The sequence below is a fragment of the Buteo buteo genome, chromosome 12, assembly GCF_964188355.1.
Source record: "Buteo buteo chromosome 12, bButBut1.hap1.1, whole genome shotgun sequence".
In the NCBI taxonomy this organism is placed as follows: Eukaryota; Metazoa; Chordata; class Aves; order Accipitriformes; family Accipitridae; genus Buteo; species Buteo buteo.
The window spans coordinates 6,627,965-6,649,434 of record NC_134182.1 but is presented as its reverse complement, the minus strand read 5'-3'; the positions used below and the strand labels follow the sequence as shown (position 1 = coordinate 6,649,434).

Sequence of the window (21,470 nt, the reverse complement as noted above, 5' to 3'; positions counted from 1 at the left end):
AGAGTAATGTTGCCACCAATTCACTTGTTTAGAGAAGCTTGGAAATGTCACAACTTGTTACACAATGGTATCTTTAATATACTCTGAGTCAGTCATAACTTTTGCCTTAGGCGCCGGAGAACTTCCATGAACACTGGCAGCACAGAATTAATGATGCAGTTCAGTCTAGAAGTGGCTGCATTTTAATAGCGGGTAGACTAAGCCTTGCATATTGCCAACTAATCTTAAAGAAGTAAATGAATTAACTCACATTTGTCAAATGCATTGAGATCTTCCAAGGAAATGTTCCATAAAAGCACAACCTGTTATTAAGTATTTCTGACAAAATATTGTTGTAATTAACCTTAGTCTTTGATTCTCTATTTGGGCTATTCTCACAATAGCCTTTTGCTTGCTTTTAGTGTAGGTAATGTGGGCTACCCACACACGATTTCCAGAACCTTTATCAGTTCATCATCTGGTTGAGTCTATAGAGAATTATATCACTGCAAGTTATTGATAGTGTTTCCAACTGTGGATTCTACTTTGTACAGGCTCTAATTAGTCAGTATTCATACCATAAAGATTTCTCATCTGACTGTAGTTTGATCAACCAGCAGAGAAAGACGGAATTCTATGTCAGTTACAACAGATCTTTCCAAGAGAAAGATGCAGCCCTCCAACAGCTTTATGTCTAAGGGATATAATAGGCTGTCATGAACTATTTTGATAGAAATAAATGTCACCATAAAAAAAAAATAGCCAAGCCAGGTTGGCCAATATGCTCCAGAAACACATCTAAACTGTGTGTTTAATCGAAAAGAAGTCAGAAGATTTTTTGGATGAAAGGCACTCGGAAGATAAGCAAAGAAAACCTGTTAGTAGGAGATTTTACACAGGATGTCTATTGTTTTTATGGTTCAGAACCCAGCTGTTAGAAAAATGAAAAAAATATAATCTTGGAACAGGATTCTGCATCTGTGTCATTTAGTTTAACTAACTTTTTCATTGTACTAACTTCATTGTACTAATTTGTACTGAAATCAATTAAACTGTTGAATCATGTATTTGTCAGGTGGCATTCCTGTGGCATATATATAGTACTTCAAGATTTTCCATTGGGGTCTAAATTCCTCAGGAAAAATACAGCTCTGAAATGCACAGTAAGACAAAGGCTACCCTCCATCTCTTATGCAAAAATCCTGTATGTGTCACACGTACATTTTATATCAGGATTAATGTCTTTAATATTTTTCCTGTTTTCTCTGCTGAACCCTATCTGCAATGACCAGCCTCATCATCATTTTTAACTACAGACGTGTTCAAGTTCTGTTGCCATTTCATCCATTAAACTGTGTACTGAACAATAATTACCAGCCCTACGAAAGGATATTTCATCTAGCGGTACCGATGTGAATTAAGATACATTTTCATACCGTCCCAAACGGCGATTAGCTTTTCAGGGGTTTATTTTTCTTTTCTTTTCCTTTCCTTCTAATTCTCATGGCTCTCCTCCCTTTTCCTTGTCTTCCCCCTTACAGCAGGGTTTTTCAAACAACAAACGAGTGTGGGCTTAATTTACACCTTTTCTTACACCTTCAGAGCACAGCTATTTTTAAAACCGCACAGGGCATTATTTTTCACCGCTTCTACGCTCTCTCGTACTGAAGTGGCTTTTCCCCTTCCCAAAGGTTAAACTGAACGAACAGCTCCTCGCCCTCTCCTCACCTCCCGGGCGGGTCTGGGCGAGCAACAGCCTGCCGTGGGGTGTTTCACCTCAGCGCGCCCGCCACGGGGCCGCGCTCGGGAAGGGGACCGGCAGGCAGCAGCCTGGATACAGCCCCAGCCCGCTTTCCCCGCCGATTTTCGGACGAATCGGGCAAATTTCGGTGTCGGCGCCCAGGCCGGCGGGCCCGAGGCGGGGTGTGTGTGTGTGTGGGGGGGGGGTGAAGCTGTGTGTGAGGGGCCGGGCGCGCGGGCAGCCCTGACAGAAAGGGCGCGAGGCGGCGGAGGCAGCGCGGCCCTTGGTCTCAAATCGCCTCAGGCGGGCGGGGGCATTTCCAACCGCCGCCGGTGACCGACCGCGGGGTAAGCCGAGGCGGGTAAGCTCGACCCGGTTAGCGGAGAGCCCGAGGAGGGAGGGAGGGAGGGAGGAAGGGAGGGGACGCGGCTGACTGAAGCGCGGCCGGCGGGGCGGGGAACGGCGGCGGGAGGGGAGAGGTCCGCCGCGGGGGGCACCCAGGCGCGCGCGCAGGCGGGGCCGCGCGGCGGCGGGAGCGCGCGGCGGCGGCGGCAGCTGGGTAGCCCGCCGGGGCACCGCCAGCCTCGGCCGCGCTCGGCCATGGATCCCTTCCCCAAAGACGGCGAGAGCGCGGCGGCCGGGGAGCCCAGCCGGGGCTCTGCCCCTTCCAGCGGGGTGGTGGTGCAGGTCCGGGAGAAGAAAGGCCCCCTACGCGCCGCCATCCCCTACATGCCGTTCCCCGTGGCTGTCATCTGCCTCTTCCTCAACACCTTCGTGCCGGGGCTGGGTAAGGAGCTCCACAGCCCCGGGCGCGGCGGGAGGGCGGCCGCCGCCGTCGTCGTCGTGCAGCCGGGGCGGGGGGGCGAGCGTCTGCCGGCCGCGCTCTCCCCACCTGCCGCTACTTGAACGGGGGCCGGCGGACCCCGCCGCGGCGGCAACAACTTTCCACCGACGGCGCCGCGGGAAGGGAGGGAGGCAGCGAGCCCCTCCGCCCCGGCGGAAAGTTTTACGGCGAGGGTCGGGGCGGCGCCTCCGCCGGGGGGTCCCCGGGGGAAGAAGCCGTCGGGCCGGCGGCCGCCCCGTCCCTCGGGGCAGCGTCCGCGCAGCGCGGAGGGGAGGCGGGCGGTGCGGGCTCCGCCGCCGTCGTGCGACTCGGGGAGAGGCAGCGGGGGGGTGTGTGTCTGTGTGTGTGTGTGTCATGTTTTCCTCGGGCAGCAGGCAGGGACCGGTGACCGGGGCGAAAGGCAGCCGTCCGCCCCCCGTGGGGCTTCGCTGGGTGACTGAGCGGGGCAGAGGCCGGTCTCCGGCCTCGGGGGTTGAGCATCCCCCGCGCTTTCCGACCCTTCCCTTCTCTTCAGGTAGGGCATGGCCCGGAGCTGGGAATCCTGCGATTTCGGGAAAGGGCTACAGTTGTTCGGGCTCTTGCAAACTGTAATTTTAGTCAGAGGACCGAGACCAGAGCGGCCACGTCGCTCGCCAGCAAAGACGAGCTTTCGGAGCCCCTCTTTCCGACTTGCCTAAGGAGACCCTTGAAAAATGCTGATCCTGTACCACTACTCTTAGGAACCGATGTCCAGAGAAACTGGGGATTCACAGTTTCTCAACGTGAAGTCCCTAGTGAGCGACTCGGGTAACGCATCCCTAAGCTGTGGCTGTAACCCCTTCTGTATTTCCCTTTCCTCCTTTTTACTTAGAAAATACTTGCTTACTGCAACTGGAGCCTAGAGTTTGAACACTACAAAGGCACCCGGGACATAAGGCTAAATACAAGTATCCTAGCTGCAAGCAAAACAGTCACATTTAAAAAAAAACACCTAAACGAAACAAAAACCATTAGCCCATACCTTGAGTCTCTCATAGTCCATTTGTAGCCACAATTTCTGCTACTATAGGCACTGCAAGAGTGGTGTAGGATTATCTCCTTGCTTGCCCTGCTTTTAAAGAGCTAGTGCCCTGCCCTGCTTCATGTGTTTCAGGTGGCTTAATTCTTTAATGAATCTGAAATTCTTAAAGTTATTCTGATTAAAGTATTACCTAAGTCTGAGTGGTATACTGTGTGCAACATATACAAACCATTGCTATTCCAGTGTGTTTGCTCTGAACCTACAGATGTATTCCAGAGGAAAACTTCCATCTTTTGAAATACCTTAGAATTCTCCTGTGGAAAGAATGGCATTGGTATATGTGCTTCCAGATGTAATGCTGCCTGCTCAGGTGTGTTGTTTTCACAGCCCTTGTGTGCAGCCACCTGAAGAACCTGGCGTGATGAATCAAACAGCAGCTCTCCAGTTGAGTGCTTTCATGGGGTTTTAGGTTATTGTTATTTAGCACTTAGTTCCCCACTGTCTTCAGAGAGAGGTGTTCAAAGCCAGAGCTTTCAAAGTGAAGATGTGGGTTTCCATTGGCATTGGAAGATGCTACATCTTCACTGTAGACGTATGAGAAAAAACCCTGACTTACCATGCCCTTTTCCTCATTTGAATGACCTTATACTTCACACTGTGCTGCTTTGCACAGCACACTAGAAAACCCTCAGTGTTCTTCCTTCATCCTAGGATGGTAGGTCCCCATAAGCCATCCTCATGCCAGAATTGGCTTGAGGTGTGGTTATCTGCCCGGAGCTCTTCTCTGGCTGCTGCTGCATGGCTGCTGGAGGCAGGCAGTGGTGTGCCTTCCCTCACACAGAAGGTGTCAGTAAAGAATGACAGCAGATAGCGCTTCCTTTCTGAAGGTGGGTGTACAGGGCTCCCAGTCCATGCTGGTTTGAAAGCTTGAGAGTTGAATATGGACTTTGCAGCCATGTTGGTTGTGTTATCACCAACTGGCTGGACCAGCCCAGAATGGTTTTAATTCTATTTTTGTTTTTTTTAGCAGGCGGAGATCTTTTTTTTAAAACTTGTTTTCCATTTGATGCACTGATTTCAGTAGTACTTTCTGGCTGCCTATACCACTGTTCCTCCCAGTCTTCTGTTGCAAAAGTAGCAAAACAAACAAACTACAACTTAAAAGAAATCCTTCCATGTGGTGTTCTCACAAACTGGGGAAAAGCATTGTTTTGGAGATGCATCCCAAACTCTATATGCAAAACATAGCACTTAGTCCATACGTAAGTGAACCATTCTCTTAATGAAACTGCTAATATTGTACGCATTTTGATAGAAAGTTTACTCTGAGATAATATACCTGACTAGAATATAGCTATTTACAATCTCAGCTCTATCCTGTCATATATCACATAGCCCACACGCAAGGGGAAACAGGAGAAACACAAATCTACTGGCAGGAATAGTCACGGTAAAAAGAGATCTTGTGTCATTGTCACACTTCAGCCATCTCAATGAGCTGAGCAACACTTGTAAAATAAATAATATTTCCAGTGGTGTGAAGTATTCAAATCTAGTATGTGAGCCTATTCCCAGTGAAGTAAATGGCAAAATTCCCATCAGTTCCTGTAGTCCAGATTTATAACAGGTTAAAATGATGTTTCACAGGCTTGCTGTATATTTTGCCTGTTTAGGTGGAGAGTGTGACTGTGTTTAGGTGGTAATGGAAGTTCTCTATTTTTCAGCCCCTGAATTCATTCCTCATCTGTTCTGCACATGGTTATCATTCATGTGTAGGCTCTGCAGTATGATTGCAATGAAGGGTCAGAAGCCACTGGAATAGACAAGAAAAGGGGAAACCGAATAAACCAAGTGTTCCACTGCTTGGAGACCAGTGCATTTGAGGTGTTCATTAGTGCCCAGTACCTCAAACCAGTGATATCCAAATAGAATCTGTGCTCCAATGCAGGCTACCAAATACTCAGACAGTCTCTCAGCATCTGAAAGCCTCTACTTTTTTGAGTTAAATTATCATTCCTATGTTACAGAAGTCATCTATGAAGGTGAAATCTGAGAATTTTAAACATCCAGTTTATTTTTCCTTTTTGCTTTATGTTTTGCAGTAGTACTGTATTTGGACAGGAAAGTAACACTTTGTTTATAGTCAGTTTATTTTTTTCAGTTGGTTAATTTTCAGGGTTTTATGTAGTAACCCAGAACTGCAGGTTTTAAGATGCGTTGTAAACTGGGTATTAATTCCTCTTTGCATGTATGTTACAAAAGACGCCTCGGAAATTTTTCATACCCAGGGGATATGTTAACTTTTGCCTTGCCAAAACTTAAAATTCAGACCAAATACAACCTAAAAAAGCTTGATCAGCCCATCTACTTGTAATCTGCTTTGCAGAACAGCCTTGAAATTACACACTGCTTCCATTCACTGTGATAGATGCAACCACTTGGAGACATCCCGGATCAGAATTTTCCATGGTCCGATGCCGTCTTCCTCATCTGCATCTGATAGGGCTGCAGGGCTGAGCTGTAACAAAGGTCTCGCTAGCTCAAGTTCATAAAAGGAGCAGGTAGTATGAAAGGGAGAAGAGGGAGCTGGTGTTCTCAGCGCGTGCTGTAGCAAAAGTCATCATGCTGTTGGCTACCAGCATCCCAGCTCTGCCACAGGCACCCTGTGCCACAGACACTGTAACCTCTAGTTTGGCTTAGGGCTTCTGGAGCAGGCTCTGTGGACTCTGTGCCAAATCATGCCGTGATGAGCTCTGGAGAATGGAAGATGATGACGCCAGCAGAGATAAATGGTGGTGTATGCTCTCTTTTTCAGTTCCCGCAGGATTGAGCAGTGTGCACCTCCAGCCGGTACGTGCTGCAGATGGCAATTGAGAGAAGGGGCTGGCCATGCCCTTTAGCTGGCAGACTGTGTTCTCTTGGAGCTGCCGCGTGCCAGTCAGCGTGGGAGAAGATCTGGCTCCTTGTCATTCCCTGAGCTGATACATGGGAATCTTGCCCTCCTTCCTACCCGTTTTTCCTTCCCTCGACATCACGTGTGTGGGAGGGGGGAAACGAAGGGGGAGAACTTGAGGGAAATGTGAGAAGTGAGTGGAATTATCTGAAAGTATGAGGTATTCTCCAAGATTAATCCCTTCTGTCAGGAAGGGGGTGGACTTTTGGATCACAGCCTGAATTATACATGTATACTATTTTTATGCAGGGAGTAATTGAAATACGTAGCATAAAATTATGTTAGTGCAAGGTAGGAGAGCAGCCACCCATGTGCCATGAAATAGCCAGTGGAGGACATCATGAGTGACAGCGTCTCACAGACAGCTGGGGAAAGAAGGGATGATTCCCAGACCACTGAACTTTTTTCTTCTGTGGTATATAGCTCTCCCTGGGTGTGTCAGCTCCATATCACGAGTCTTCTACCATCTGTTTATTCTGCTTCAGCCTTGTTAGAGTTCAAGGGCTAGACCTTCAGCCATGTAAACATGGCTTTAATACTCGATTTATAGAAGCCAAGCATCTGCAGAAGGCTCTCATTAGAAGCCACAGCTCTCTTCAGCAGAATGAGCTCTCCAAAGAGCTGAATAGAAGTACAGAACACAACACTCAGGAAAGTTGCAGGGATGAGATCTGCATAAAATTATCAATACCCATTTTTTTGTTGTTGTTGTTGTTGTTGTTGGAGTGGTAAATAGATGCCTCAAGCAAATATCCATTGCCTTCATTATTGAAACAAAGAATTTCAAGGAAAAAACACATTTTCTTATTTATAGTAGGACAAATATTGCAGAAAAGAAGTCAGGGCTTTCAAACATCTGTGCATTAAAATCTCAAACTTGCTTTGGCATTTATGATCGTTTTAAATCATTTTTTTCCCCCCATGGACATGTAAATCAATGAATCTGGGTGATTTGCAAGCTCATTTGTGTATAACAAAGGTTTTTCAAGTGTTTGTATGAATTTGTGTTTGTGAACTTTACTGCTGGAACTCTTTAGCTAACATTGCCTTTCAGCCTGTGATGTACAGACTACTGGTAGTCTGCAGAAACAAGCTATTTGTTCATGAGAGCATAATTAAACAAAACAAACCTATTGTCAGTAGACTTCACTCTGTTGGGTTTTGTATTTTCCACTGAAAAGATCAAGAAGTTCTTGATGGTAATTTCTTCATCTGCTTGTGCAAGGTAGGAAAGGAGACCTGTGATAAAATGTGTGCATCCAGGTTACTGCTCCATTGCTGGTAGCAGTGGTATCAGCTGTGCTGTAGATATTCCTCATGGTGAGGTGAAGTTGGGCACAAGAACAACTCAATCTGCAGGTTTCTGCTCCTGCAGGTCCTGTTCTTGTCAGTATGGAGAAGGCCATTGATTTCCTTTTTTGTTTGTTTGTTTAAACAGATTAAAGTGAGAAATCTAAATATCTTATATAACTTACTTGGCTGATCATATTGAATAGTCACTCAATGATCTTGCCAGCACAGGGTAGTCTGGAATATTTTTGTGCCCTGAAGTGTCTGGACCATCTAGAATGACAAACAAGCTTGGAAAACTAATCACAGATAATTTATGATCAGAATAAATGCCAAATTATTTCAAGTTTGTAGATCCATGGTTGAGACAACTCCAGCCTGTGTATCTGATCAGCAAAAAACCAATAGGGTTTTTTCTCTGCTGAGGGATCTGGCACGAACCCTCAGTTTTAATCCAGTGTCCAGTGGCATGCCCTGCTATATTTTAGGAAGAAAGCTGCTTTCCGCTTTGCAGCTGTATTTTATTAGCCCATACTTGCCTGAATACTTAATAAATTTTTCTTCTTTCTCCATTTCATTTTATGTGTTTTACACTGGATCTTTTCCTTCAGTTTATCCACTTAGCCATAATAGTCATACATATACATGCCTTTTTACTCATCACCCTCTTGTGGCCCTTGCTTTACAAATGCAGTTATGGGCATACACAGCAAAAGCACAGCAACACCTTGTTCTTGACTACAGTCTCTGTCACAGTCCAAATATTTAGTACTGTTTATGTCCTTTGGTCAGGTTTTGCTCTCCAGTCCTTGCAGTTGGTAAAAGTCAGCTGTTGAGCTCTACTTGTGTTTATAACGACTTTTTGGTTCACTTCACTGTCAAGCTGTGCACTAACCTAATGCTGCTGCTTTTGAATTGCTGTCAGTGCTAGACCAACTTAAATGCAAACAAGTTTCTCTCCCCTCCCTCATGCCTTCTGTTTCCATCAAAATAGAAGACAAAAGAAATGGCCAGTGACGTTTTTGTTCACTGCTGTCATTGCAGCAGCTCTGTGGAGGTATTCATTACTTAACAAACACGTAAGGAGACAGCGTTTGCTCAGCACCTCGCAGTCTCGTTTGTCATTTAATGCAATTTGGACAGATGTACTTGAAGATTAAGAGTGAAGGTGGGAGCAGACAGCAGAGAAGAGCTGTTAAATGGCCAAGTAAACCAACTGAATTTTAAAGAGCCTGGAAAGCTTTTCCAGACGAAGGGTGTGATGAGGAGAAAAATAGAGAATCAAGCCCAGAAGGAGAAAAGTACATTCACAGAGATTTGGTGAGAAGGCCAAAGAACTGGAACTTCTTGCAGCAAGGGAGAAAAGGAGTGAAAGGATTTGAAGATGGAAGTAACTTGGATGAGGAGAATGCTTTTGCGGGTGAATTTTGGCCAGTCTGGATTGCAGGATGGAGGCGAATTGTTCTACTCCGAATCAGTGGGTGTCGGAGAGATTTACAAACTCCAATAAAGCACCATTGCCTGCAGCAGTTCCCTGCCATTTTATCTCTATTCTAGCATGAAAAGAGCATTGAGAGTTGTGGAGCTGTTCAGGATAGCCAAGGGAGGAGCAGCAAGCAAAAACCAGGTTCCTCAGTCTCTTTCTTACCCATGGAATTGCGCTGCAGCACCCTGAACACAAACACACCCGTAGGTGGCAGCAGCTGGCATAAAGCAGAAAGGTGAATTTTAGAATCTGTATACAATTTTGAATTTTGTGGAGAAACGAGTGATTGGATGGTAAAGGGATTCTAAAATAGTCCCTAAGTTTGTAAAAGGGACTGGAGTTTGCAATTCATTTATGAAAACTTTCATTCAGAGGTAACCTGGAAAGGAGAAAAGGAAAAGAGCTTGCTTCTTTTCTATGAGATACAAAGTCAATCTGACATATAACATTCTTTCTTCTGTCTTTGGACTTGTCTTCATTTTAGAACTTTACAGCTTTAAAGTTACACAGTTGCACCACTACAGTGGATGTATATGGACTCAGTTGTAGCACTGCACAAAAATGCTGGTCAATAAAGATAGAACAGAATAGACTATTTTAGTTGGAAGGGACCTACAGCGGTCATCTAGTCCAACTGCCTGACCACTTCAAAGCTGACTGAAAGTTGAAGCATGTTATTAAGGGCATTGTCCAAATGCCTCTTAAACACCGACTGGCCTGGGGCATCAACCACCTCTCTACAAAGGCTGTTCCAGTGTTTGACCACCCTAGAAATGTTACCTAATATCTAGTCCAAACCTCCCCTGGCACATATTTGAACCATTCCCACGTGTCCTATCACTGGATACCAGGGAGAAGAGATCAGCACCTCCCTTTCTGCTTCCCCTTCTCAGGAAGCTGTAGAGAGCAATGGGGTTGCCCATCAGCCTCCTTTTCTCCAAACTAGACAAACTCAGACTCCTCAGCCGCTCTTCAATAAGATGTGCCTTCCAGCCCGTATCTGGAAGACGATAAACCAGTTTAGAGTGTTGTACCTATGGCCAGGACTTGGGATGTTACTAGCATAAAGGTTCTGGCATCTGGCAAACCTTACTGACAGTTAAAATCATTATCTGTGCCTTACACAACTTCTGCTGGAAGTTACTGCTCCAGCAGCAAGGGGAGCAGAAGGGAATGGCCACCTCTGCTGCAGCTACTCCAGTTCACAGTCCAACATCTTATTTGAAACTGCAGTTGGAGCTCATTTGCCTTTCAGATGCTGGTCTGTGAACTGGAGCCGTTGTGGTATGATGCACACATAAGGAAGCTGGTATGGCAGCAGTATTCCTTAGCAGAGAGCTGGAGCCAGCATCGTACAGCAACCTTAGACATGACTGAATACAAGTCAGACCCAGGACATGACAACAGCATGGGGCCAGCCTCTCATGAGAAAGAAAAGTTTGTGTTGACAGAGCTTGCTTTAGAGATTCCAGGAATGTGAAACCTGGGTTTCCCTGGTTCTGCTGAAGATTGGGAGCTTTTTCATTAAGTGAAGGAGTTTTAATCCCTTTTCCTCTTCCCACTCTTCCCAGGGTTTTTGAGCATTTGTGTTAACTAGGAGCCCCCAAATGAAAATATTGTAGAGCTTGAGAAAAATCACATGCCATTCTACCTAGTTATATTTCACGTGTTGATTTCTGATGTTATAAACTTACTGGGTTTCATTGTGTATAGAGTCAAGGTAAAAATAAGTAGACAGAACTTGAATATTTGATTTAAAATACTCATTTCCACAGATTGTTTTCTCTCTGTCTTACTACTTAGAAGCTGCTCTCACCCTCCTTCCTCCAGCAATGTAGTCCTGTTATAAAGGCAGTTCAAAGTTCAGTTTTCCCATTCCAAGGGAGTTACAGGCCAAACAGTTTCTCTCTAACTACCTGACAGCCCCTCAGAAGGCCTAGCAATGCAATCCTGACTTGCAATATTTGGTGTTTCCTTAGAACCCTGTACCCTGAGGCTCCTGATTAGGTGAGAATCTCTGCTTCCAAGAAAAGAAAAAATATAACTCTCATGGCTTTGGAGCAGGATTTGAAGTTATGATCCTGTCTCAAAAAAAAAAAAAAAAAGGGGGGGGGGCAGGGTGTGATGGGGGTAGGAAATGAATAGCTTTTTTTTTTTACAGTCTCAGTTTTGGAGAACCTGACTGATGATTTCTCAGCACTGGAGGATGGCAATATTATACTGAGCTTTTAAATTAAAAAAGTAGATACTTTGCTAACTGATGTACAACTCTGCCAGACTAGACAAAACCATGGACACTCATGTCTTTGAGCATATGATCATGAAATACCCAGACTAGTAAATATAAATGAGATGGTTGGTGAAAGCTGATTGGTAATATACTAACTTAAATTAAAAGTTCCACAATAAGCATACCCAAAGGATATGCCCAGAGTGGATCATGGTCCAATCTTGCTAGAGGAAAGACTGAATACGATCAATAGAGGAGCTCTTGGAAACATAATTGCGTTCACTGCAGGGGTTCAACCTGTACTGAATTTATAACTTCATTAATAATGCTTACACAAGGAACCGTGCAGGGGACTAAGGCTGCCGTCTTTGGGTATAGGAATTTAAACGTATCACAGATAATTATCCAACATCTCACCACCTTGTCATTTATCTAGACTGAGCTCTCAGTTTGCCACAAGCATAGATGAATAGCCACACAAAACTTACAACTGCTCTGAGTTTGTGGATAATTTTGTTTCAGTTATAATACATGCAAGTTTGTAAAGAATGCAAAGGCTAAATGGTCAAATTAATATTGAGATCGTGTTGGAAAAAATTTTAATTGAACCAAATAAGAATGTTTTTAAAGAAGTATTTGTACATTTTTAGGTAAGTGTTACAAGCCCTTGAAGAACTGAGATTTTAATGAAGATTAATAGACTTAGATTATAAGGAGCCATCGTTACAAGTTTACTATGTTAAATAGTTGAGTTATTTTACAAAGTATGTATCATAATATTTATATGAAAATATTTTACCTGAAATAAAATAAGCCCAATGATCACATTAGTATAACACTGTCCAGCTGAAACAGTTTTGCTGTTTTAAGTTTAAAATATGTATTTATTTGTATGCATATATCTATTACATATGCCCATATGGTGAGGTGAGATCTTGGGTTTAAATGATTTCTCCCTTATGTAGGTAGAAAACAATTTGTTGTATCTGTTTTTTTAAGTGCATTCATAAAAGAATGGATTTTAGATTTCATAAATGGGTTTTGTTAATTTGCTATTTTTAAAATACTTGCAAGACCTCTTCTGTTGCCATGACAATTTGATTTCCATAAACATGATTTTTTTGTGCGTGAATATCCAACATTGTATTTGCTATGCTGTGTTGGGGAAAGGAGATGGCAACTTGACACCATAGAAATCACTGTGCGGAGAGGCCCATATAGTCAGACCTCTTTCACTGACAGTGGTCAGGACCAGGTTCTTTATAGTAAGATAAAATAAGCTCTTGGATCAAGGTTTATGTATTTATATTCCCTGTAAATGAAAAGTTTGTTTGTTTGTTTGTTTTTTCCCCGTATCTTCTTGCAAACACTGTTTTGGAGTCAGGAAGCTTTAAGTTTCCTTTCCACTGAAAACTGGTTCCAAGAATCTGAAGACTGAATTCTAGCTAAAAGTACAGCTGGACCTCCTTGGATCTACATACACAAAGCAGCTGTAAGGACATGCAACTCTCATTGCCCTGCAACCCACTCTGGAGTTGCTGTCCTAGTGGGAGGAGTTCACAAAGGATTTAGGAGTGCGAGACAGGACTGGTCACACATTGAGACATTTGTGAGGTGTAGCCAGAAGAAAATCCCTTTCTAGCTGTGGGATCAGCATGGTTCCCCATACCTTCCTTCTGTCTTTGTGAAATGATTGTGACAAATCAGACCTGTTTCCAAACTCATTTGGACCAGACTCGTTATCGAGTAATCCATTGAAAGAGTAGGTACATTGGTTTTGATGTAGTTAGACAAATTAGTTAGTGTGGATGCTCTGGATTGGGCCATTAAATTATCTCTTGATCTATTTAATTGTGAAAACATTGCCACATCTTCCTATCTGTATTGCAAGGATGATACTGTTTTTTGCTGCATGTCTCTGTTCTTTAGCTCCACACCCGACAAACTGATCAATACCAGAGAAGGCTTAGCAGGGGTTTTAGAAAACAAATACTAAATCTTTTTAAAGACAATATTTTAGACTCAGCATCACGAGATTTTTTTTCCTCCTACTGAAATTTCATTGTGGCTACAGAGAGCTGGTGGGATGGTTCCTTGTCTCATGTAAAAGAGAGAAAAGAGCACAGGAACTACAATCATTGGCAATTGTAAGTACAAAAATGCTCTCTTGTTTTCTCTTTTAAAAGCTCAAAGGTAATTTTATACATTGACTTGCATCTGAGTACTTATTTCACTCAGTCCTCTGCTCCTCCCATGCATCCCACAAAAACAACATTGAAACAGATTCTCCTGGTAGTCCTTTGAAGCTGACTCCCTGAGGTGATCTAACTTGCATCTTGTTTACACTGGTCAGCTGTACATGGTGACCTGATTATTGTGCCTTGAGAGCTAGCCCCTTACATTGTATACTGCCACAGAAGACCAGTGTTCTTTTACACCCACACTGCAGATGTGTAGATAGCTGTACAAGTGCAAAGCAGAGCTTGAACCAAGCTATGAGTGTGGATAGAAGAATGGGGAGGACTCTGTGTTCAGCCATCAGCCATTCCATGTCACGAACCCATCTTGATCCAAATAACTCCTTACACACAAAGGTGCCAACATGCAAATTCTCATTTCCATCAGAGTTAAGCCTCAGTATTCCCACTTTGGATGGTAGATTCAGGGCAATGTAGTTAAAAGTAGGATCTGTCTCCTTGTGCTGCATGCAGCTGATACTTAGAAGAAACCTGTGGTGGAGCCAGGAATGGAGTTTAGACTGAGCATTAGTTCCCAGGAACCGCTCTTGCTCAGCAAGTGAATCTTTTTACTGAAGCTGTGATGAGTAAATGGTAACACTCCACCCTTCGTATTACTGACACAAGGAATAAAAGATTTTTCTTCTCTGTATTAGCTAAAATATGGTATACATGGTACCACTGAAAATCTGGCCCATGTGTGTATGTGTTCTGCTCTCACATCAGTGCTTTCAGTCCACTGGGTGTTCTTTCAGTCCTCATTTACTCTCTGTGTGCTAAGGCAGAACTGGACAGAGAGAATGTCCCCTTTCTTGTTGCTCTGTGGGCTCCAGGTCACATTGCTTGGAGCAACAAACAGTCATCTGAACCAGTGCAAAACAAGGTATAAAATGTTCCCATTTCAAGCTAAACCCACTTGTCAGAACTGAGAATCCACAACATGCAAAGCAGTGTAGTGCTGAGCCTCTAGAACCATTTTTGCTGCTTCTTGTAGCATTGAGCTGTCCCCTTGAGGTTGCTCCTTTGAATAAGTATTACTTACTGTAAATAAGAGTTGCAGAACTGAGCTCTTACATTGCACTTAAAACCAGAGAAGACTCTTCCTAAATTGCAGTACCAAGTAGGACACCAACTGAGAATTGTATTTCCCAAATGAGCTAGCAACCAAAGCTAAAAATCTGAGGCTGCTGCATCACGAAACTTACTTTCCTTTCTGCCTTACAAATGTGGTTTTGTTTTAAATATTTATGACACTTCATCTTACACTAGTAAATGTTCTTTAGTATATTTTGTAAAAGGAATGATACCTAAATGACACAAGACCTTATTCCAGTGACTGTGATTTAGGACTTTCCTGAGAAGTCCACTGTTTACTGGTGTGAGAAGTGCTGAGTAGTAGCTGAGCAGGGTTTTACTACACTATTATTTCAGTAGCACTGTGAAGTGCAGACTAAACTCAGGTCCTGTTATGATAGAGAAATATGAAGGAAGAATTAAAGAATCATAGACTGGTTTGGGTTGGAAGGGACCTTAAAGATCATCTAGTTCCAACCCCCTGCCATGGGCAGGGACACCTTCCACTAGACCAGATTGCTCAAAGCCCCATCCAGCCTGGCCTTGAACACTTCCAGGGATGGGGACGTCACACACTTAGACAGGGATTATGATGTCACGCATTTAGAATGTTTGCAGTCTGAATGGAGAAGTCAGAGAAAATAACCTGCTGAAGATTGTCCAGGAAGTTGGTGGCAGAACTGGCAAGAGAATCTACATGGACTTCTTGCGATTCAGTGCCTCAAATCACGCAGCCGTACTTTAGTTTCCATTACTCTCTTCCAAGGAAACTGTTTTTAATGAACTACCTCCATCATGCTTGGACTTTGTGTTCGTCAGGAAGCAAGGTGTTATCTGTGCCATGCATTAGTGAAAACACAATAAATAGGGTGGACAAGGCAATGTGTAGTTCAGATGTGCTGGTTACTTCCTCATGTGATCCTATGATCTGCCTTATGCCTGTGAAAGCTACAGACTATCTTGTACACACAAGGGGGACTTCAGCATGTTTTAGTACATGCCAAAAAACCCCAAAACCAAAACCCAAAGCCAAGCAAGCACCAATGCACCCTAGAGTTGCCGTTTGAAAGAACACTGATTTGTACTGTGCTTTGTAGTTTAGTAGATACTTGCAGTAAGTAGGCTCCACTGTATTCCTTCTTGTTTACACCAGAATTGTGTGCAAAATGGGGCCTTACTGTGATCTTAAAATGTACTATTTTAAAATACATTATTTATACAACTGTGTAGGTGCCCATGGCACTGTACAGACAACGGAAAAAGAATGGGTCCTATCTCAGAAGGTTGTGATAGAAACGTAACCCCAAGAGTCAAATCTGAGTTAAAAGAAATCTTAATAAAAACACATAATACAGTGTAATGAAAAGAAAAATATTTCCTTGAGTTGTATGTTTAAAGGCAGAGTTTTAAAGGCACAGTTGGGACTTGTTTCTTAGCAACAGGGCTCATCTGAGCCATGCAAACACTGTCATGTTGGAAAAAGATACCCTCAAGAAGAAAGGCAATATGAAAGGAGCTAGAAACATCAAATTTAGATGTCTTCCTGCTGTTGCAGGAGCATTTCATCAGCATTGCAAAGCCTTCAGGCAATGACCAAGGTCATTTTGATAAACTGTAATGATCAGAACAAAGAACTTGTCTTTACTTCTCTTTCTCAACAGGGAAGAATGGCAAAAATAACATTTAAAAATACGTGCATTGGTATTACAGGGATACCATTAACCATAGTTTAGGTCCCGTCTTTGCTCTGTATCCATAATAACATGGCTGTATTCTACACTGAGGGCACAGGAGTCCTGCAGAACACAGTCCTTGCTCTGTTGTACCTCATACTGTATCCAGTACTAGATGTTTCAGAGGAAGATCTGTAATGAACAGAGTTGAATGCAATAACCTGCCTGTAGCAAAAGCTCCTCCTAAAGGAGTTGATTAGCTAGCTAATACACCAAAGCAGGAGATAATTTTTATTAGTAGTATTTAGTCAAAATAGTTCTGCTAAATGGCAAATGTTCTTTTTATTGGGCATATTAGATGGGATTCATCTACCTGTGCATCTGAGTTGGTTGCTGTTATAATCTGTGGGGAGGAATTAGGCACTACCATCGTGTGACTCATCTCTTCTCTAAAATAGGTTAAGTGAATCACACCTCTGGGGGCCTCCGTCTCCTTTCTCTTTTCTTTTTTTGTTTTTCTTTTTTTTTTTGACGGCAAAGGCTAACTGGCTCAGAGTGAGACACCTCCCTTGCAGATATCTGAAGTTAGGTCAGATGAAAGCTACCCATTAACTGGTTTGCAAAATAAGGCATTTGCTTTAATAGTTTCAAAATACATCATGCATTGCCCACACATCTTTCTGGATGTTGTCTTGTCCTTACAAGAACTCATAAGTAGGTCTGACCTCCATGCTGTTTCCTAATGCATATACATCTACCACGTCTCATGTAATTTGTGTATTTTTGAAGCTGAGACCTCCTGTTTTTCTCATAAGGCCTCAACATAAAAACTTTTAATTTCTGTAATTACTATCATTGCCCTTCCCCGTAGCTCTTTGCTAGCTCTTTTCCAAACTGTGTATTGGGTGTTGGTAGCAAGGTTTTGGCAGCATAGTGCTGCAAGGAAGTGGGGACATGTCTGTGAGAACAGCTGAAAGACATGCATGGAGAGCCCATGCTGGAACAGGTACTCCTGACAGGAACTGAGCTTTTGGAGAGTCCATGCTAGAGCAGATTTGTCCCAAAGGACTGCAGCCTGTGGAATGATCGACACCAGACCAGGGGAAAAGCCTCAGGAGGAAGGAGTGGCAGAGAGGAACTGCTGTGAACTCCACAGCCCCCCCCCCCCCCTTCCCCAATTCCCCATCCTTCCTGCACTGCTTGGAATGGGGCAGAGCTAGAGGAATCAGGAATGAAGGAGTGAAGTTGCACCTGGGGGCAGGGGGGGAAATAAGGAGGAGGAGGGTGGTGTTTTAATTTGCCTGTTTCTCACTATCCAAACCTATTTTAATTGGCAATAAATTGATTTTTCCCAAGTCCAGTCTGTTTTGCCTTTGACTGTAATTGGTAAGTGCCTTTATCTTGACCCACAAACTTTTTCATCTTATTTTCTCCCACTGTCCTGTGGAGGAGGAGGGGAGTGAGAGAGCAGCTGGGTGGGTGTCTGGCAGCCAGCCAAGGTCAGCTTGCCACAGCACATCACTGATTTCTGTAATGCCGTTATAACCTCTTCCATAGCATCCCTCCTCTGGTACCACCTAAAATCTTGTTAGCTTTGCTGACTGTGGAACACCCTGAGCACATGTTCTCGCTACACTGCTCACGGTGATATTTAGATCCCTTCCTTGAAGGACGTGCTGGATGTTCACATGTTCTTTCCTTTATGCATTATCTATGGGATAGAAAGTAGGGAAGACGTCCTTGCATGCTCCATATCAGTAGCACTGAGAGGTGCTATATATACTAATGGGGCTGACAGGTGAACTTGGATGCATCTTGAGAACTGGCTATCACCTCTCCTCGCTTCACCCCAGCCAACCAGGATGATGCCTGGCAGTAATCTCTGGTTGTGATGACTAACATAGAAAGGTTTCCCTTCTTACTCTTCTTCTGACTTCTGGGGTGTTGACAACTCCATCAGAAACTTGTTTGTGGCAGCTTAAGCAGTTAAAGCTGAAGTAACAGTGCCTGTTCCATGCTCTAGCTGGAGATTACACCACCTCACATCAAGAGATGGCAGAGGAAAACATCTACTAGTAACTCAGTGCAAAGCCATGGTTAAAGTAAGCTAAGTTTAAGCTGAGGAAATCTTTGGTAAGACTTTGCACTGAATCTGCTGTGGCACAGATACATGTTCCCATCTGTTGAGTCTGATATGGGCTTATAACCTATACTAAAGAGATCAATTGCCTGGCAGCTGGTCCTCTTCAGCCTGTAAGTCCTCATATAGTTGTACAGCATAAGCACTTGGTAGTATGCTGCTGGACAAGTTCTGCTTTCCTCAAGTCATAAAAAAACCCCAGCACATATCATTAGCACTGCTTAACAGGAAGAAATGCAAACTATGACAGCACAGGAAAGACTCTTTTCAGACAAACATTCTTTAATATCCTGTAGTATCCTCATTTTCTGGTACATACTCATAATCCTGATCTGTATGTTTCACTTTCATTATAGCCAAAAGCCTTGGAGGGCAGTGAGGCTAAACTAGGAAAGCCAGAATTTGACTGAGGAACCTGACAGCTCTTTCACTATGGCCTCAGGCATGATTTAGCCTGGAATTCCTTGATTTCAGTGGGAATTAAGTGCCTCAGTGTTTTCAAAAGTCCATGCTTTAGCTTCTCTGCCTTCCTTCTTTTGTTCTTCAACAGAAGGAAGAGAATGCTAGCATACACAATTAGAGACATGCACTGTGGTATCACTAGTACTTATGAAATGCTAAGATAAAGAGAACTAGATGAAGTGCTTCTTTTGGTCAGTATGGACATTAGGAGAGAAGTGGCAGTATGTTCAAAACTGGATAAGTAGAGAAATATATGCAGAGTTATTTGCATATGTTAAAAAAATATTGAAGGGTTATAAATAGTTTAGGGCCAGACGTTTGAGAAGGATAAGAACTATGTTCGTGTTCCCTCCCTGCTGAGCAGTTTGGCTCAGCTGTTAATCTTCACTGGAAAATAAAAAGCACTTCTCCAATAAACTTGTATTGTCTTAATCCCAGATCTAGAAATTTGATTTTTCACATGGATTCCGTGAATGGTGCAAACTATGCCCGTCTTGTATGATTTGCCACTCATCTAGCAGTGATGAGCTTCAACTTTCCCACAGCACCAGACAGGGCCTGCTTTGTACAGCCAGCCAGTGTGTCAGCAAATGTGCCAGCACCTTCTCCTGATACTCCTTTCTTCCTTAAGGTATTCTGTGATTTAGGGACTTCCTAAGCCACAAGTTGTAATTGCATCCCTGTATTGCAGTAGCCTTTGACTGACCTTTCTTCTATGTGTATTTTGACCGGAATTAGTTCGATTAGTAGTGAGGAGAATTGATCACACTGTTTTATTCTGTCCAGTCCTCTTCCCACTCTCATCCCACCCCAAATCTGGTCTTGCTTTCTGTCAGATGGGCAAAAAAGAAGAGCTAGTTCCACGTGACCCATGCGTTGGCTTGAAACATCCTGCTGCCAGCCTTACCATCTCTCAGGTAAGGCATGGTGGGCTTTGTGCAAAGCATCATCCCAGTTTCCAAACATTCAGCCAAAAGACCAAACACAATCCTGACAGCAGGTCATGTTTGCCCAGTTCCCTCCAAGAGCAGAGACAGAGTTACTAGGGGGCTTAAGCAGCAATATTCGTTCTACCTCTGCAGGAACAGGTTGGTTTTGAGGCTCTTTCTGGAAATGGCAGGGTGATCTGGGTGTTGGACCCAGAACACTTGGATCTTCTGCAGTGGTTGAGAAGAGCACAGAGCAAGTTGCAAAGGCAAATGTAAAGATTTCTAAAGAGTCCTGGGCTGCCTCTGGTTTCTTGCAGGGGAATACAGTAGGAACTGCCAGGGGAGCTCCCCAGCCCTGACCTCTTGTGCTTAGCAATCCTTCACGAATCATGCATTTAGGCTAGTTTGCTCCATCTACACCCCAGGCCCACTCACGATTCTGATTTAGCTCAGCTCAGACAGAAGCACCCAGCACTTTTACTGTGTGCAGAAATTCCTTTTCTACATGAGGAGTACTTTCTGGGTGAGAAGTAAGTCAAGTCTGCATGGCCCTTAGGAACTTCTCATTAAGGAGTTCAATTTGTGGATCTTGAACCTAAACTTTCCTTCTCTCCCGCTGTCCTGTGTGCCAACCTGCCATTGCCTTTCCCTGCAAGCAGCTGTCGTAGGACAGTGGTTCCATTTGTAAAGCACAGTGTAATCATTAAGGAGTTGACATCCCACAGTAGGCCCTTCTGCTTAGATTATTGCACTGTCCTAATTGCCCTAGGATCTGAGATACAGACATGTGGTTTGCTGTGGATGGCTCTAATGTCCCAGAGTATCGGTGGTCCTGTTCCAATCTGTCTCCAAGGAGAGTTTAATAAGATGCAGCTGCTTTGTGATGTGGTCCTAATGCATTAACATCTTTGGATTTTGCATGGAACAGACATTTTTCTCTAGCAAATACTAATTGTAAAATTTAAGGTAATTTTTCATGACTGCATCTGGTTAAACAAATGTTCCTTTGAATGACAATAACAGGCTTCTGCTATCAGATTGTTCTGTGTAGCACAGTCAGCTAAAAATACATGCTTTTTTTTCATTGCAGGCACAATAAAAGATAGCAGAATAGCTCTAATGTGTCAAATTGTTGCTTTTGTATAATACTGTACTAGAAATTTTGTAAAATGTGAGGGAAGAAAAAATGCTATATTTTTATCACTAAAATGGAAGAAAAATTAATTATTTTAGCTAGAAATGTGGGGTTATTTAATGGTTAAGTGTAGGAAGCTCTAATGACTGTAGAAACACACTTTAGGCACCTATAGCGATTAGCATAGAAGAGTAAGGAATTCCTAAGTAGGAAGAGAACATCGTGGTATATAGCAGTGTATCAATGGTCCACTCTTTCAGAGAGCACACAGTAGCCTGTGCTTTAAGGGGGCGGGGG

At 43.6% G+C, this 21,470-nt stretch overlaps 1 protein-coding gene across 5 annotated transcripts in view; it reads left to right on the top strand.

Moving 5' to 3' along the window:
• Window positions 1-2,238: 2,238 nt before the first annotated feature.
• The window catches only part of STUM (stum, mechanosensory transduction mediator homolog), a 43,347-nt gene continuing 24,115 nt past the window's right edge, over window positions 2,239-21,470 (top strand). For all 5 annotated transcript variants that reach the window (XM_075042518.1, XM_075042516.1, XM_075042517.1 and 2 more), the window contains exon 1: window positions 2,239-2,507. In XM_075042518.1, coding sequence (XP_074898619.1) covers window positions 2,321-2,507 — 187 coding nt within the window. In that variant the 5' untranslated portion in view covers window positions 2,239-2,320. The remainder of the gene's footprint in view (window positions 2,508-21,470) is intronic.